At 31.7% G+C, this 17,379-nt stretch overlaps 1 protein-coding gene across 1 annotated transcript; it reads right to left on the reverse strand.

Moving 5' to 3' along the window:
* Positions 1-9,266: 9,266 nt before the first annotated feature.
* On the reverse strand, positions 9,267-17,376 carry LOC133176206 (uncharacterized). The gene is made up of 6 exons (XM_061311365.1): positions 16,745-17,376; positions 15,559-15,838; positions 15,310-15,423; positions 14,520-14,601; positions 10,911-11,258; positions 9,267-9,873 (listed from the first exon to the last, which is right to left on the reverse strand). The coding sequence occupies exons 1-6, from the start codon at positions 17,368-17,370 to the stop codon at positions 9,671-9,673; spliced, it is 1,653 nt and encodes a 550-aa protein (XP_061167349.1). The 5' UTR covers positions 17,371-17,376; the 3' UTR covers positions 9,267-9,670.
* Between the last annotated feature and the right edge of the window lie 3 nt (positions 17,377-17,379).

A 17,379-nucleotide genomic window follows, 5' to 3' on the forward strand; every position in this document is an offset into this window, starting at 1 on the left:
AATATTGATACATATCTAGAGATATCTACATAAATAGGAAATGGATGTATTTAATTTTACATAAATGACGATTAATTTACATTGGCACACTCTGTTATGCATTTATTTCTTGAAAAATTGTAAACTTTGTTTTTTGAAATTATTAAATAAATTTTAAAAACCTTTTATGCATAAAACAGTCACCAAGATAAAAGAAGCATTTAGCACGTACCATTTTCACTATCAGCAATCAATCTGGAATCTATAAACCTAAAAAATTTTTCTACCCCCTCCCATCCCATTTCGACTATGAATTATTTAACAAATACACTTATTTTATAGCATTCATTCAATGATAGTATGATTAAAAACAAATTTTAATTGAGTGGTTGAATTTATATCCTTGGGCTCCAATGTCTTTATCCAAAGAGTATCTAAAGATAATTTTTAAGGTAATTAGGGTTTTTTGTTCTCAGCGGAAGACCTTTATATTGTTCTGATGCTTCTGTTTCACATATACTATTACAAGTTGAATTCTACACTTTGAATTTCCTACAGATATTCCAAAACTATAATTGCTCTCATACTTATCGATCATAAGCAAACCTTGCAGTGCCTAGATTTTGAACATCTAAAACAAAATCCTCTTCGCAGCTATGTGAAGACTTTATTATTTTGAGCTAGATTTTCTTTCAATATGTAATATATGTATGCATTTGTAGTCAACTTGTGATGAGAGTTTAATTAGGTATTATAATAGAGAATTTTTGTGATGTTACATGACTTTGTTGATCACGTGACGGACACATGAATTCCTAAATATTGCACACAAATCACAAGTGCAAAACAAAATTATTGTTTGTTATATAAGTCAAATCATCTTGATCTTTGGTACATATAAAGTGCAAGTCTAAATTTTATTCATTAAGAAAATATTTTACGATAAATTCAACTTAGCTAAATACAAAGGGATATTTTCCACTATTTATCGCAATTTATACAAAATTGGATAAATTACTCACAATCCCCCACCAAAATTCAGTTAAAGGGCATACATCTCTAGTATATTCACACAGAATATCTTCAATTTATCCTTATTAATCACTTGTGCCAGTTAAATATACATTATACAGTTAAATAAACATAAATTTCATAAATTCCAACGCTTAAAAAAGCAATTCAGACACTTGAATTAAACAACAACGCAAGAAAAATTCGACATGTCATGTGAAAGGAATGAAAAGGTTTTGACACTCTCCCCGTCATGTCAGCTCAAGTATGCAGTGACTTGACGTCATGTGCTATTATGACGTCATATTTAGGTAGTTTAGAGAAGTAACTACAGTTAGAACATTTGATATTTTACGGACCGCCTTATCCTAGCCGCGTTAGAAGTGTTCTTAATCCCCTTCTTCTTTCAACTACAGTCCAGCTGGATATGTAATTACTGGTTATGTTTCTGAAGTTGAAAATGAAAACCTGATTTTCGATTGATTGATTGCTTGTACGTTGTTAAACGTCTCATTCGAGAATTTTTCACTCATACAGAGACGTCACCATATACCGGTGAAGGGCTACAGATGTTGACCTTTACTCGGCACTTAGGGCCATTGAACAGTGAGGGTTCTTTATCGTGCCAACGCCTGCCGTGACACGGGGCCTCTGTTTTTAAGGTCTCATCCGAAGGACCCGCAACTTTCACTTCAAAGTGCCTAGCGCATGGCAAAGGAACAGTTGCTACCCATTTTTTATCGACTTAGGTCAGTCGCTGCCGAGATTCGAACTCACGACCTCCCGATCTCGGAGCGAACGCTCTACCGACTGAGCTACCGTGAACGGTTCCTGAATTTCGAAGCAATCATCTTAAAAGGTCCTAAATACAGGGAGCTCCAATCTTTCACTTTGCAACAGACCTTTATTTCTATTATAAATTTGTTGAAGATTATGCAAGACGGTTAACTAAATATGAAAAAAAGAAGATCGGAACATTTTGTAAGAATGAAATGAGAGTTTTAGAAATATATTAGAACATCGTAAAAGAAATTTAAAAGGCAATGCGCAAGTTATCTATCTTTCCGTTTTCACTAAATCGGAGGTGATGAAAGGATTAAAAAGACTACATGAACAATATGTAATGTTTCCAGCCGAAAAGGTTTGTAACTATATCGTCATTGTATGTAAGGTTCTTTATTATTACTGTATTTTAGAAGAACTTGGTTTTAATTTCGATTCAACGTCTGGAAATTCAACGTTTCCTCACATTTCACATTCTAAAGATGAATTCTTTAAAATCACATTTCAGTGTTTAATACTTTATTACATTTCAAGGTGAGTTTGATCTACCTTTACCTATACTGGATTCCTAAGCTTCATAAAAATCCTTACAGACAGAGATGCATTGTCAGGTCAAGGAAATGCTTTGTCAAGCCCTTTTCTTTACTCCTAACGAAAATATTAACTGCTATAAAAGATAAACTTCAGACAAATTTTGCTAAAGCATGTTCTAGAAGTGGTGTAAATCAGACGTTGATTCTCAAAAACTCCAAAAAACTTTTACAATTTTTTTTTTCAGAAGTCAGTTTCATCAAGATGTATGATTTTTTCTACACTTCAAAGAAATATTCCTTACAATTAATTAAAAACTATGCTTTTTTGATATTATTTATAGACAATTGCAATGCAATAAAAATTGCATTCGAAAATTTTCTTATCATCTACAAAATTACTTTGTTAAAAATCACTCTAATTCTACACATTAATACTCTAAAGTTGACACTAAAAGGATGCTGGAATTCTTCATCGATAACATTTATGTAATCTTTGAAGACCAGGTTTTTCGTTGGACACTAATTGTGCTCCTTTATAAACCGACCTGTTTTTTATATTCCTATGAAGAGGTCTTCTACATGAGGGGAAAAAAAACTTGCTGTGGCCCTCATCTCGATATTAAGATATATCTTATTATCATTAAACAATAGTTACTTCCGTTCTCATGTCAACTAGATATAATCCAGTGAAGTTGAAGTAAAAGTTGAAATAAAAGACTCAACAGAGTCTACCAGATCTAGATCTGTTTCATATTTAAATGTTTTACTAACTATAGACGACAAATTAAAGGTATATTAACATCAAAATTGTATGACAAACGAGATGACTTCAGATTTTCTATTGTCAAATTTCTTTATGTGTATATATCTCAATATTACCTGCATATGGTTTTTTCATCTCCCAACTGATTTGATTCATGTACGAGGGCCCTTCAATAAATAATGCAACATACGGTTTATCAATACAAGTGGAAGCATTTTATGTTCTATTTAAAAACTCCTGAACACCAAAAAAATGCGTACTTTTCTTCCTATCTTTACAAAGAAATGCTCTTTAAAGGTAACCATGGTCACTACACTGTGCTGAAAACTGTTATAAATTTACTCTGCCAAGAAGATGAAAATGAGTGCGTGATTGAAACTGCGCTTCAATGCAATAATTGCTGAAGAACCAATACGAGAGATATGGTTTTGATATGTGGAGAGACTAGTCTTTCAGGCTATACAGTTTTCAAATGGTAAAAGAATATCAAAAGTAATTAAAAAAGAGTTAAAAATTACAGTTTAACTGGTGGATCACATCTGTTGGGACACCAAAAATGCCTATGTGGTGAACAACAAGATATCTGAAAACTCCAGATTTAAGTGAAGGCATTGCTAAGACGCTAAACATTTCATAGTCACACAATTTGAAGAGTTTTCCAACACGGAAAAAGAATCTAAAACTTTTTATCTTTAATGGGAGCCTTATTTCCAAACAGATGCCTAAGAGAAAAAAGCATTGAGTATTCAATGTGCAAATAGCCTGTTATAAATAAAAAAATATATATATAGATCAAAAGAAGAGGTAATAGACATATACGAAAAAATAACGAAACGTAGGTGCACTTTTTATATTCCAAACGAAGATCAATAATAAAATGTGGTATCAGAGAGAAAGCTGTCGCCCTATTATTGCAAAGAGAAGTAATGGCTCCAAACAGGTTAATACATGTTTTCTGCTTACTCAAGGGGTCCAGTAATGTATGCAACTACACACATAGGAAGGACATTCAATGGCAGCTTTTATGTTGATTTACAATAAGGAAAGTTAAGCTGACTTTCTGTAAGGAAAGTCCAAGTACAGGTCAATAGAGTAGTTTTATTGTATCTGACAACGCTGCTGCAAATAATCATAAATATATACAGTAAATTCTGAAAAAAGAAGGTTTACAGAGCTTAACCATCCTCCGTAATCACTAGATCTCGGTCATTGTAAGATTCTTTTACATTAAAATTGCACGAAATTAATCATATAAAGATTATTTATTTAAAAAAACTGTTTCTCATTGCTTTCGTATTTTGGAAACCCTTTTGCATTACTTATTAAACGACCCTTATACTCACGAGCATGTTCCAACAACAAACAATTTAAACAGAGGCAAGCTAGTGACAGATAAGTTGATGTTACAGGGATTTTAACAACCCCCCTTTAAAGTCGGCATTTAGTGAATTCTATGGTCGTCATAATGACCTTGCTAGCAAATATAACCTGTCATTGATTCCTATGTTGGCTGGCGTGTTTCATACCATTCATACCAACTGTTAGGGTTTTCAAATGATCTTTTTGCCAGGAAAAAAATCTCAAAAAACGACAAAAGCTTATGTGGTTAAATTTCCAGTGATTATAGACAACATGTCCAGGGTTGTCTACATTTGAAAATTTAACCATAGAGGAAGCTGTGCGAAAAAAAAAAATGCAATAGAAAGTGGGATCCTGAACGCGTGTTTCACTTATTTTCTCCATTAATCAATGATTAATTTCATAAAACCTTACTATTGCAACAAAAAAGTGAAGTAAACCCCCCCCCCCCCTCCAAATTTCTGTAAAGACTTTCCTCATAAAAAAGAAAAAAAGATTATGTATCTTATTTTATAAATCTAATAAATTTAATAAAGTTTCGCAAAAACAGTAGGAACATTTAAAAAAAATCAGACTTTAAAATAAATTAGTACATGTAACCAGGCAACAATGTTTTCCTTTTTTTTTTCGAAAACTGATATACAGAATTAATGTTGTCTACTGTATGACAAGTTTTACTTTCGTTGAACCAAACACTGATGAAGAAGTAACATTCTTAAAAAAGTTTACCGACACTGACTCTTAACATTGTGTAAGATTCTATCTGCTGGGCTTTGAAAACTTATTAGTGGTTTAAATGGTTTCAGTATCTAAACTTAATATTACCAGGGTAATAAATTTGACATAACTGTAAGTCTGTTTTCTCTGTTCTGTTCTTTCTAAGCTTTTTTTCTACACTACATTTTTCGCCGATTTTCCTAAGTTGTTAACACATCCATGTGCTAAAAATAGCACCACGCGACCTTTCATAAAAACGATGGGTAATTCTAAAACTTAGACTTGTGTTCAGCGTTCTTGTATATTCTGTCAGAAAGGTATTTAATTAATATTTAAAGACAGAACAAGATAAATTGATTGAAAACAAGGAATAGGAAATTTTGTAAGGGTAAATTCATTCTTGACCACAGAAACTTGATTCTGATGCTTATCGATCATCACGTTAGACAATTACCTGTACGTTAGTCGTTACTGCGCTACGTCTTATTTTTTTGTAAATCTTTTATTAGAAAGTGTCCCTAAATTAAACTTGTATAAAAAAAAAATAACTCTCATGATATTGATCATCAGCTGATTGACTCTCAGTTGTCACGCTTGTTTATTCACAGCTGAAAAACAAATTAGACACTCTGAATAGTTGTTGAATAAAACGTCTACAAAATCGCAAGGCTTTTCATTAGATATCAAGAAAGGGATTGATTCCTCAAATTAGGGGCTCAGGTGGACCAAAAGACCTTAATGTATACTCTTAATTGATTGATATTTTTTTATGTTATAAATCACTGAGGCAAAAATATTTAATTTTAGGTCAATAGTTAATGTTGACAAAGATCTTTAAATCTTTCTAATAAGTATAATGTTTGCGAAGTGGATAATAAAATGAACTACGTTGGTTGCAATGCATAATTATTTTAATGTACATGTATAAAATTTACAAAATGTATAACATATCTTTTAACTGCTATAGGTTTTCTATAGCATAGAACAAATAAAGCCAAAAATATTCAGGGAAATCGTTCACAGTAATGACAAGAAAACATTTTTGTTGAGGCCAAACTTGAGACCAATGATCATTTTGAGGCTAAATTTTAGGCCAGGTCAACTTTTTAGGCCAAGTCAAAGATTAATTAGGAGCCAAAACGGAGGTTGAAATACAGTCCAGGCCAACTTTGAGGCCAGACTATTGGTGACAGGCCATGATTTATTGTACATGTATGCCATAAAAAACCAAGGAGTGTTTATTTAACGTTGGACGAAGAAAAAAAAAAGACATTGGGTCTAAATTTAAATTTCAGTCATGTGTAAAATTTTCATAAATCAAACCAATGAACCGGAAACTTAATAACGATGCATACATCATTAATTGTTTTTCAATTCAAAACCTCTTTTTATCTCTGTTTAAGTTCGTGATCATTTAAGTGTAATAGAAAATTTTCCGATTGTAGATAACCAGATGAAATAAAATGTTTAGATCATGCAGATAACTAGACGTTGCTGATGATATATATATATATATATATATATATATATATATATATATATATATATATATATATATATATATATATATATATATATATATATATATATATATACTTAAACTTGCTTATTTATCGGGTCTGCTCTGTATTTATGAATTATTGGGCCAAATGTTATCTGTCGTTATGCGAAGACGGGATCAGATTGATAATATCAAAAATCACGTCAGGAAGCTATATATACCATAAAAAAGAGACTAAATTGATTACCAACTGTATATATACCTACTGCATTTAAACTGTGGAATTGGGTCTTGGACCCTATTATTGAAAAACGTATATATATTCCGAGATTAACTGTTGGGTCTAATCAGTTATGATCGATTATATCGAGTAGTATTTCCGGTAATTTGTGAAGGCTTTGTCTTTCTGCTACTCTTGAAAGCTATGATTATATTGTTTGAGAAATAGATTAATTTACAGCTGTATATATGGTTTTGCATTCATGTTATTGTGTCTTAGACCCAATTATTAAAAATATACTATACTAGCGGAAAAAAGAAACTGTGCATTACTTAGAGCATAAAACATAAGAATAAAATACAAATGAAGGTACATTTAATTCAGTAGCATGATTCACAAATGTATTGTTTACAAATACGCGGAATTAATTTGTGTTTAAGTCATAAAACGTCACTTGTAGGACGTTAGAAAGACACTGGTACTTGGAAGGAGATTCACAAACTTAATACCGCGTATGGCCACCATTTGCTTTCACGCATGTTTGACACCAGCGTCTCATTGATGACACTAAATTAAGTTCGAAGTTTTTCTGAAAATTTGTACCCTCATTGTCCACTATATGAAAATGTGACCTGACATTTTCATCTTTATTGGATAATTTTCCATAATTTCAACAGTTCTTATACATGTATATGCCTCAGTAATCGAAAATTTTGGGGCATATAGTTTTTTCCCCGACCATCCATCCCTCTGTATGTCTGTCCGCAAAAACTTCAACCTTGACACTTTAGTTCCATGGCAAGTACTATTAAGAGGTAAATATTATTCCAAAAGCGTACAGTCAAATAATTCTGAAATTATTTATTTCTGGGCGCTTGTCTCTCTTAGTATCCCCTGTGCACTGCAGTTACATGCGACACAGATATTTTTGTTAAGAAAAAAAAGGGGGGATATCTGGATAACATGCCTGTTGTCTTCATCAAAAATAAAATTAAAACATGAATGATAATTTCATTTATTACTACTTGGTGCTTAACAGTAAAACTAAAACTATACATATATTAATAATGTATAAGCTGAAAACTTCACTTAATTATTTTAAAAAATTTAATATTTCAAGTGTATAAATCTAACCTTCACTCTAATATTTCATATCATACGCAACATAGGGACATTAATAACAGGAATACAGCTATAAAGATGATATACTTTATCCATCACTTCTCTCAGATTGTGTTAACGAGGTCCAATCTAGTTAGAAATCATGAAAATGGACAGGCAAATATTTTTGAATTTTTTTTTATATATAAATATTTGTATGTAACATGCTATGAAAAATTGGATTGAAATTTTGTTGCCTTGATTGTAGTCAAATGGGGGCAATTTCAAAATATGGACAATTTTTTGTGGTTTTACACACAATTATATGCCAAATTGATATCTTATAAAAAACTATTTGCTGAAATATTTTGTTTCCATATCTTTTTTGCAATAAAGGCCATAAAATTACAAAGTTGTGTTAATATGAAGGAAACTAAAGTATTTCTTTTTGGTTGCATTTCAATGACCCATAGAATTAAAAAGAAATTAATCTACTGCACGCATATTTTAATTTATCAACAGAATTGGTAAAATAAGATTTTCAAGGAGAAAGACTACATGCTTTTTTTTGTTCTTGTTTTTCTTTTTTTGTTTTTTGCATTTTTTAAACACAAAAATTAAAATAAAATAAGATAAAGTTATGAATATCTACTTAAAAATTCACAATATCTCATAATAATTTTTTTTACTAAGTTGTTTTCTTTAATCATGTTAATCAAAATGTTTCATTAAAACAAAATATTGAGCTTTTAACACACACAGTCAATACACACAAATAGCAATATATTTTAGCACAATTAAACATCATTTTTACTGTGACGTTATTGTATTAAATTATGACGGCAATCAAGGCTACTGTGAAGCATCCGAAACGAAGTTGTGTGAAAATGTATGTGCAGACCAAGTAGATTGGGACTTGGTAATTGGATCCTTGCATCCCATTAACATGCAAATCTTCAACAACTGCACAAAGATTCAGGGACATCCAATAACCTACATTGGGATTAAAAAGGAGTTCAATGTGTATTTCACAATGTTCATTCCTCTACATTCATCATATCTTAAAAAATAACAAGTATATCCTCATATTATAAACATGTATGAGGAAAAAGAGTTCAAAGACTTTTTAAAACCCTTTTTATCTCTCTGATTCACTCTCATTTTTCATAAAAATAATAAAGGAGCCTGACAAAAAGTATGTGAACATGTTTATAAAGGTAGATCTCTACAAGGTTAAAAAGACTATTCAACCAATCATGTAGATGTGTTCATGAGCTATTTAATTCTATAGTCCTCTTGCATAAAAGTAACAAGATCCTCACATCTTTAAAAATGGTGTTGATGTATTTCACAAAATTTTAAAGTCACATGATGTAAAAGGGGAAACATTTTCAAAATTTTAAACAGTTTAATGGACAAAAAACAAAGACAAAAACAATTTAATCTCATGTGCCCAGAGATAATACAAGCTGTTTCCCCCCTTAGTTAAGACTTTTAAAGACATTACAAATTTGTAGCATGTTTTATATTGGAAATGATTTGGTCATGAGAAATTCAAGTGGTTAAATGAAAATCTGATGCTGACTGTGCTTTATATGGATTAAAAATCAACAGAAGACAATGGACAATTGTTGATCAGGAAATGTAACTTCACTAAATAATTCTAAAACATAATGAATCCTGCAAAAGACTTCATTTGTAGTCTATCTCTTTTTTTGGACTTTTCCTAAAATGATGTTGTTCATTTTGGATCTTATTACCGCTTCTGACCGGCTACGTAATGTTTTATATTTTGACTGTGCATATCGGATTGCTTTGGTGGACACATTCATTTTTTTCTTAATCTGTATCCCAAATGCTTCCATCAGTTCTTCTTCCTCTTTGTCTGTCCATCTTCTTTTACAACCTAAAATCAGAAAGAATGTGGCCATAAATGCATAGCAAATAAACTGCATACTTTTTATCTGGGTATAGCTTGGAACTAAATTGGTTATGAATACGAGACTCAAGTGCATCACCATGGCACATGGCAAGCCAGAAATGAATGTGTATAGAATAAATTCATGTCAAGCTTTTTATATAGATTTAAATGATTTATCTATTTCTAATGTTTGATGTTGATCTCCTATGCTGCAGTTATTTATTAGAGAAAAAAAAAACAGTACATCATTCATGACAGGTTGAAATGCCACTGCCTCATAAAACCTAAGGTAGGATTTTGTCATATCATCTTAATTTGACTTAATGATATACATGTATTAAGCTGCGATAGCCCTAATCAAATTTAGAAAATTATAAACATTTTCAGGTCACTAGGAATTATGATTATTTCTGACATCACCATAATACTAGAGAACCTCATAGACTCATTACAAACATTCAAAGTAATCATTGAACAAAAGGCCCATGGACCACAAGACTCATCTGAGTAACTATGGCCCTTCTTGTTCTTAATCAGCGAAATTTCAAAGATCATTTCAGCCCTTCTACACTGTGTCAGAAAGTTTTCACATAAGTATCATCTTCTCTGGCTTAGTGGTTATTGAGATTTTTGAAATTTTAAATGACCCAACCCAATTTTTACTATTTCTTCACTATCTCCCCTTAGAAGATGAAGTGACACTTTAATTTGAACAAACATGAATCCCCTTCATCCAGGGATACTCTGTGTTAAGTCTGAAATTGTCCAGTGGTTCTGAATAAGAAGATGACACTGTTAAAAGTTTACAATGACAACCATAACAACAACGATGTCAAACAATGGACACATTTTTATCAGAAAAGCTCATTTGAGTCTCTGGCTCAGGTGAGCTAAATTTTTCTTTATTTGATATATTTCATCCATAATAACAAGAATCAAAAACCACTTTAAAGTAACATTTTCTTAATTTTGTTTTAAAGTGATATACTATTGCAAATTCTTGAAACCAAAGACTTATTTACCTTTTGATCTAATATACTGTGGCTGTTCACTATCTGAATTTGAGGGCTGTTCATGATCTGAACAAGATGGTTTATCTGCTGTGGAACTAGATGCCAGATCTACTGTGGAACTAGATGCCTGATCTACTGTGGAACTAGATGCCTGATCTGCTTTGAAACTAGATGCCTGATCTACTGTGGAACTAGATGCCTGATCTGCTTTGGAACTAAATGCCTGAGCTACTTTGGAACTAGATGCCTGAGCTTCTGTGGAACTAGATGCCTGAGCTACAGTGGAACTAGATTGATCCTCCTTCCCAGCCAATTCATAATCCAGATCACCATCCTTTGATAAAGGTTCAGGAAGTTCTGTGAATTAAAGAAAAGGTCTAATTTTACATATAACATGTATTATGCATTATATCATATATTGCAAAGACAGATACAGTGGAAACTGAAAAATCAAATTGTCTTGGAAGTATCCATAGAAGTTCATTTTTATAGTCTTTTATTTTTTTTTTTTATGTTACCTATGTCAGAGGACTACCTTTATTAATTGAGTCTCACAGAGTGCAAAATGTGAACATGGCTTGAATATGCATAGAAAGTAGAACCATAAAATTCCTAAATAAGACCATTGTGAAATACTTTGGTTTGCAACAAACATTTCCAAAGATGCATCGACTGGTCATTTGATGGCCCAGGCCACACAGTGTGCAAGATAAGACCTTGACCATGTTGATTCTGACAATGCATAGTCATACAATTCCAAACTGAGACCAGTGATCCAATTCTAGTTGCAACAAATCTTCCCCAAAATATGCATCTTGGAGACCTTGTCAAACAGCATTAAAATTCCTGAAATACTTTCTGAAACTAATTAACCTTCTTATCATGTGTGAATTTATGACATAACATTGGTACTTACTAGTAAATAAGCAAGGGTATCCCAGCAATTTTTGTGTGCGTCTTAAATTTTTGGAAGTTTTTAAAATGCTTAGCAGATGCACATAAAACTGCATCTCCATAGCCTGTTGTCAAGTAAATGGATGTTTAAAAAAATGCACTCTCTTATATTGGTAATGTGAGGGAAAAAAATTAAGCTTGAAGTACATACTTCTTTATATCAAAGCCATTCAGCTCACAAAAATATTTACATATGAAAAATTCATCACATTTAAAAAAGCACAAAAATCTTTTCCATAAGCACAAAAGTCCAGAACATCCAAATTTAAATCAGAACAAAAGGAGCATGCTTCAGAAAATTGAAAATTGTCATTGAAGGCAAGGAAACCAAATGCAAACTCATCTGCCATGTTTTGTATCATATCTGGGAAGATTTTTGGATGATTAAATATGGCTGATAACTTCCTTCCTGCACATGTGCAAAACAGATTTTAAAAATTATTGGGTCAAAAAAGTATATATTAAATTAAACATACAAATACCAAACTATAGGGTTGATTTCAATGTAAACTTCAAATGATTAGAAATCTTGTATGTATATATATGACTGTATCTTTCACACACTCAAAAAATAAGATCTTTCAAAACAAAGGAACCCTCTCATTACTACAATCTTTTCTTTTGTGTCCAACATTTTTTTTTTTCTGATGGAGCAAATCTTAAACAAATGACTGGACTTATGTGTAGATTGAACTTAACTTGTATAAGGAAAGGTCTGTTTGGATTTTTTAACCAGTACATAAAACCATATTGAAGAAAAAGTTCACACTAAAATGGAACCAACAGTTTTCTAGTTATAATAATAATAATAATAATAATAATACTTTATTTAAAGAGGGTAACCCGATTAGTGCAATTCCTCGGGGCCCTCTAAACATATTAATAATAATACAATTACATGTATGAAAACATTGTACACTAATTAAATAATACAACATGATGGAAAAATACAAGTACAATTAAAAGTTTAGGACATGGAATTACGTTACTTAAACAGTGTTGCGGCAAGTTATAATAAATTTTTCCACATTTTTACGAAATGTGTTTACAGTTGGTGAAAAACGTATATACAAAGGTAATTTGTTCCATAAATGAACACCGGAATAATGAAAAGAATTTTTAAATTGATTTGTTCGATATTTCGGTAGACGAAGGTCATAGTTGGTTTCAGATCGTAAAACATAATTTTTAGAAGAAATAAATTCAAAAGAGTCTCTTAAATAATCAGGTGTCATACCATGAAGTGTTTTGTACAGTAATACATATTTATGAAAATCAATCAACTCATATATGGTAAGCCATCCAAGTTTTTCAAATAATGGTAGTGAAGGGGCATCATAAGCCACATCTAATATAATCCGGGCTGCCCTTTTTTGCAATTTAAAAACTCTATCTATGCCAGCACCTGGCGCATTACCCCAAATAGTTAGACAATAATTTAAAGAAGGCAGAATGTAGGCATTATAGAATAGTTTTCTTGTGTGTAATGGGAGGATTTTTTTAATTCTGCGTAAGGTATATAATTTATACGTCAAAGATTTACAAACTGAGTCAATATGGTAATTATAGCGCAATGAATGATCAATATATACTCCCAAAAGTTTTTCAGATTCAACATTTTCAATTAATTTGTTTGAAGCATATAAATTTAATTCAGGAGAATTTATCTTTGATTTTCTATGTTGAGTTCCCATAAGCATACATTTTGTCTTATTGGTATTCAACACCATTTGATTTTTGGAACAAATGAGCTGAACATGATTTTTCCATACTTAATTTAAGGTCAGAGGGACCTACTTTTAATGTGAAACACACCTTCTACCCAAGATGTATCAGCTGACAAAGTTCGGTAATTCTAGGCCTAATAGTATTTCAGTTATGAGCCATACACAAAAAAGCTAAGAGACGGATGGACAGACGGACATGAACACCATAACATAATACGTCCCATCTTATGTAGGTCATATTTTTTTTATATAACAATTTCCGGCCAGTTGGTTTCGAAACAACTGCCATTTTAAACAATACACTCGTAATCAGTAAAGTTTATTTAACAATAAATGTTTTACATACCTTTTTCATTACCTGGTATCACTGATATACATCAGTGTGACACTAATTACACTTGGGATGATTTGTTTAAGTAAACAGAGACATGCTTGGAATGCACTGTCAACACAATATCGTTACATGCTTGGGGTTACAGAAAAAAAAATTTAGGGACATTGCTTTTAATCTATCCCAATCAAATAACAATTAAAATACAAACTAAACTTAAATACATGTAAATAAAGCTTATAGGTAAACTGAATTTGCCAAGAAAATTTAAAGTTGTATCCTACTTTCCTTTTTGAAATGATACGAATATTTTTAACTTTTTAAACTTTTTCTTTGAATTAGTTGTGCTGTGAAAATAAGAGATACATCCATATTTGCATTTTTGGAGGTGCGTTTTATTTATAGCAACTGCGTTTTTCTCAGGATTTTCCTCCCAACTTTGGGGGTGCATCTCTTCCTCAACTCTTTAGAACACAAAACTACCCCCATACCTCCCTTCCCCCATACAAAAAATAGGGATCCATCCCCGTAGATTATTTTCACTGGAATTGCCCTTAGTAAATAAAGACAAGAAGGCATGAAAAAAATTCTTTACAAAATGATTACCTTCCAGCTGTATGTCTTTCATTTTCTTTCCTGCCCATTCATTGACTTGACCATTCTCCACAGCATAAAGCATCCTAGCAACCTAAAACATTTAAAGATACATGTATTTTATAAAGACCTTGCAAGAGATTTGTTAATGGCCTAGCATTACTTATCAGCATAGGCAAAATAGATGCTCTATTAATTACAACTAAAGTATGATTAATTATTGCATACTAGCCACCACTCTTTTTTATCTTTAAATTTCATAATCTTCTAGGATTGATAGAGCTTTTGCTCTGGAGGATTAAATTTTTCCTGTTTGGAAGTTTGACCTAAAATGACTATTATATACAGTTTTTCTTTTTGGCACCCTTTTATTTTCGCCCATTCATACCTATAAACAATTTTGCCCCTTTTAAATTTGCCCAAAGAGAGTTGTATTAAAGAGATAATGCCATCTTCTTTCAATTTGACCATTTAAAATTCACCCACTTGTGATGAGGGTGAAAGGGGCAAAAATTTCCCTGTATACAGTACCATTTTCACCTGTTGTAATACTGGTATGTAAAAACATGACTAGGATACCTATTACACAATAATAGGTATATATGTTGCACAGGTTTTCGTTTTCCTGTGCAGGGGAGGATTATAATTCTACCACCTGAGTGAACTCTCCATTGTTGGTAAAATGCTAAGAGATTTACACTCTAGTACATGGTGAAAATTTAGATAGCATGGTCATCACATTATGACATACAAATATGCATATGAGCTCTTAAAATGTTGTCACAACTAAAACACTTCTTACCTTGGATAGCTCAAGCACTGATGATGACAACTGATAGTATTCCTTGTGTGTTTTTACATCATGTCCAAGATGTTTAGCAAGTAGTTTTAGTTCTCCCTGTGTCATATCCAATATCTATTGAAAAATCATTGTAATTAAATAAATCATATTATCAGAAATAATCATCAACTTACCTAACTATTTAAACTGGAAAAAGCAAGAAAAAAGACAAATAATATTTGACGAGAACACCAAGTGCTATGTACTTACTTGGGATACAGTTGCAATGTATTTTCTCAATGATGTTGATGTAATATTTTCTGGATGTTTTAATCCTTCACATTTTCCCAACAACTCCTTCATTGCTGTTGTCCCAGATAATGGTGTATTGGAATTCAGTCTAGCAAACATGTATTTGTTTGTTGGGCTAACTCCAACAGCAGATCTGAGTCTTGTGAGAACTTCTAATGCTCTTTTTGAATCAGGGGTCAAAAGAATATATGCCTTCATATTTTTTTTTGATTTCCCAAAACCTTCGACTAAATCCATTCTACAAGAATAGAAAGATTTTTAATAAGCTATGTGCAAAAAAAAAAAAAAAAAAAAAAAAAAAAAAAAAAATTAAAAAAAAAATTAAAATAAAAATCTGTACACAATTGTTATCTGCTTTGGCTACTCCTTACAAATATAACAAGTACACTGTAGACAAAGTCAGACGTTGCTTACATTTTACAATCTAAAAGCATAAGATATAAACGGATGAATAAACTAGAAATATGTCCAAAGTACATGAATGCCCGCTGCAGGTATATGTATAAGTAATGCAACATGATAATTTGTATTAGTGTATGACGTTTGATGAGAATATCTTGAATAGTTTAAAATTAAAATTGAAATCTAAAAAGTTGGATATAGATGATAAATGATCACCAAATTATGTACAAGTGCATAAGCTTACACAAAAATATCTTAAAGGGTTTCTTAAAAACTAAGCAAAATGCAAATTTAAAGAAAAGTGAGATCAAGGTCACAGGAAAGTTCAAATTCAAAAGTTTTTGATGCAATTGAATAGCTCTCACTAATATGTATCAGCAAATTAAGTTTGATAAAATTATTTTGAATGGTTTCTTTAAACTGTGTTAAATGCAAATTTAAGAAAAGTGATGTCAAGGTAAAAGAAAGATCAAGGTCAAAAATGCTGATGCAGTTCAATAGCTCTCTTATAAAAATCTATAAACCATAAAAATATCCCATAAATACCATAAACACTTATGGAGGCATATGGAAACTATAAAATATAGTGGTATCTAACTTATAGACTATAATTTGTCTTTCTTTTATAATAATGTATCTGTGTAAAATTGAATTACCAATTAGATTGTGACCTTAAGTTTGTGCTGCGATAAATTCAAGAATTTAATTTTTAAAAAAAAATTATCAGATTTCCCCCCCCTACCTTTTTGCAAAGTTTTTTTCCATATCTGTCAGAGATTCTTCAAATTCCTCAGTTGAAGTCCATTTGGGACGTTTCTGAAAATACTCCACAGGTAAATCTTCTACTTCTGCAACCCTCCGTTTGTTGAATAGTATCAAACGGCACATTGTGGCCTTTGCTAGCCGATTCCATGCTACATGTAATTGATCTTCATTACTTTCCAAAATTTGCTCAGATTCTTTCATTTCGAAGATGAGGAAATCCCTGAATTTTACCAAGTCGCTTGTGCTAGGTATCTTGGAAGGGTTGTTTAAATTGGCAACCCTCTTTCTTTTCCTTGCTGGTGCATTGACTCTAAAACCCCATTCAGAATCGAAGAGATGCTTGAAGTTTTTTGATGCATCCAACATTGTCTCGTCATTTTTCCTTACTGCATAGCCATTCTTTACCATTACACAATGACCTATAAGATGGCCAAGTTTTGGGCCAAGAGATGGCACCTCAGAGGACAGCTCATTTGCATACTTCACAATTTTATCAAAATGATCTGGCGACAGTAGCTTATTCAACGATGGTAGTAGTATGTCTTTACTGGCCATGATTACTAAACGTGCAAGGGTTCTGCAATTTGAACTCACTCTATGCATGTCATTTTT

The sequence above is a fragment of the Saccostrea echinata genome, unplaced genomic scaffold, assembly GCF_033153115.1.
Source record: "Saccostrea echinata isolate AGI-Se365-2 ecotype Australia unplaced genomic scaffold, CSIRO_AGI_Sech_v1 ptg000072l, whole genome shotgun sequence".
Taxonomy (NCBI): domain Eukaryota; kingdom Metazoa; phylum Mollusca; class Bivalvia; order Ostreida; family Ostreidae; genus Saccostrea; species Saccostrea echinata.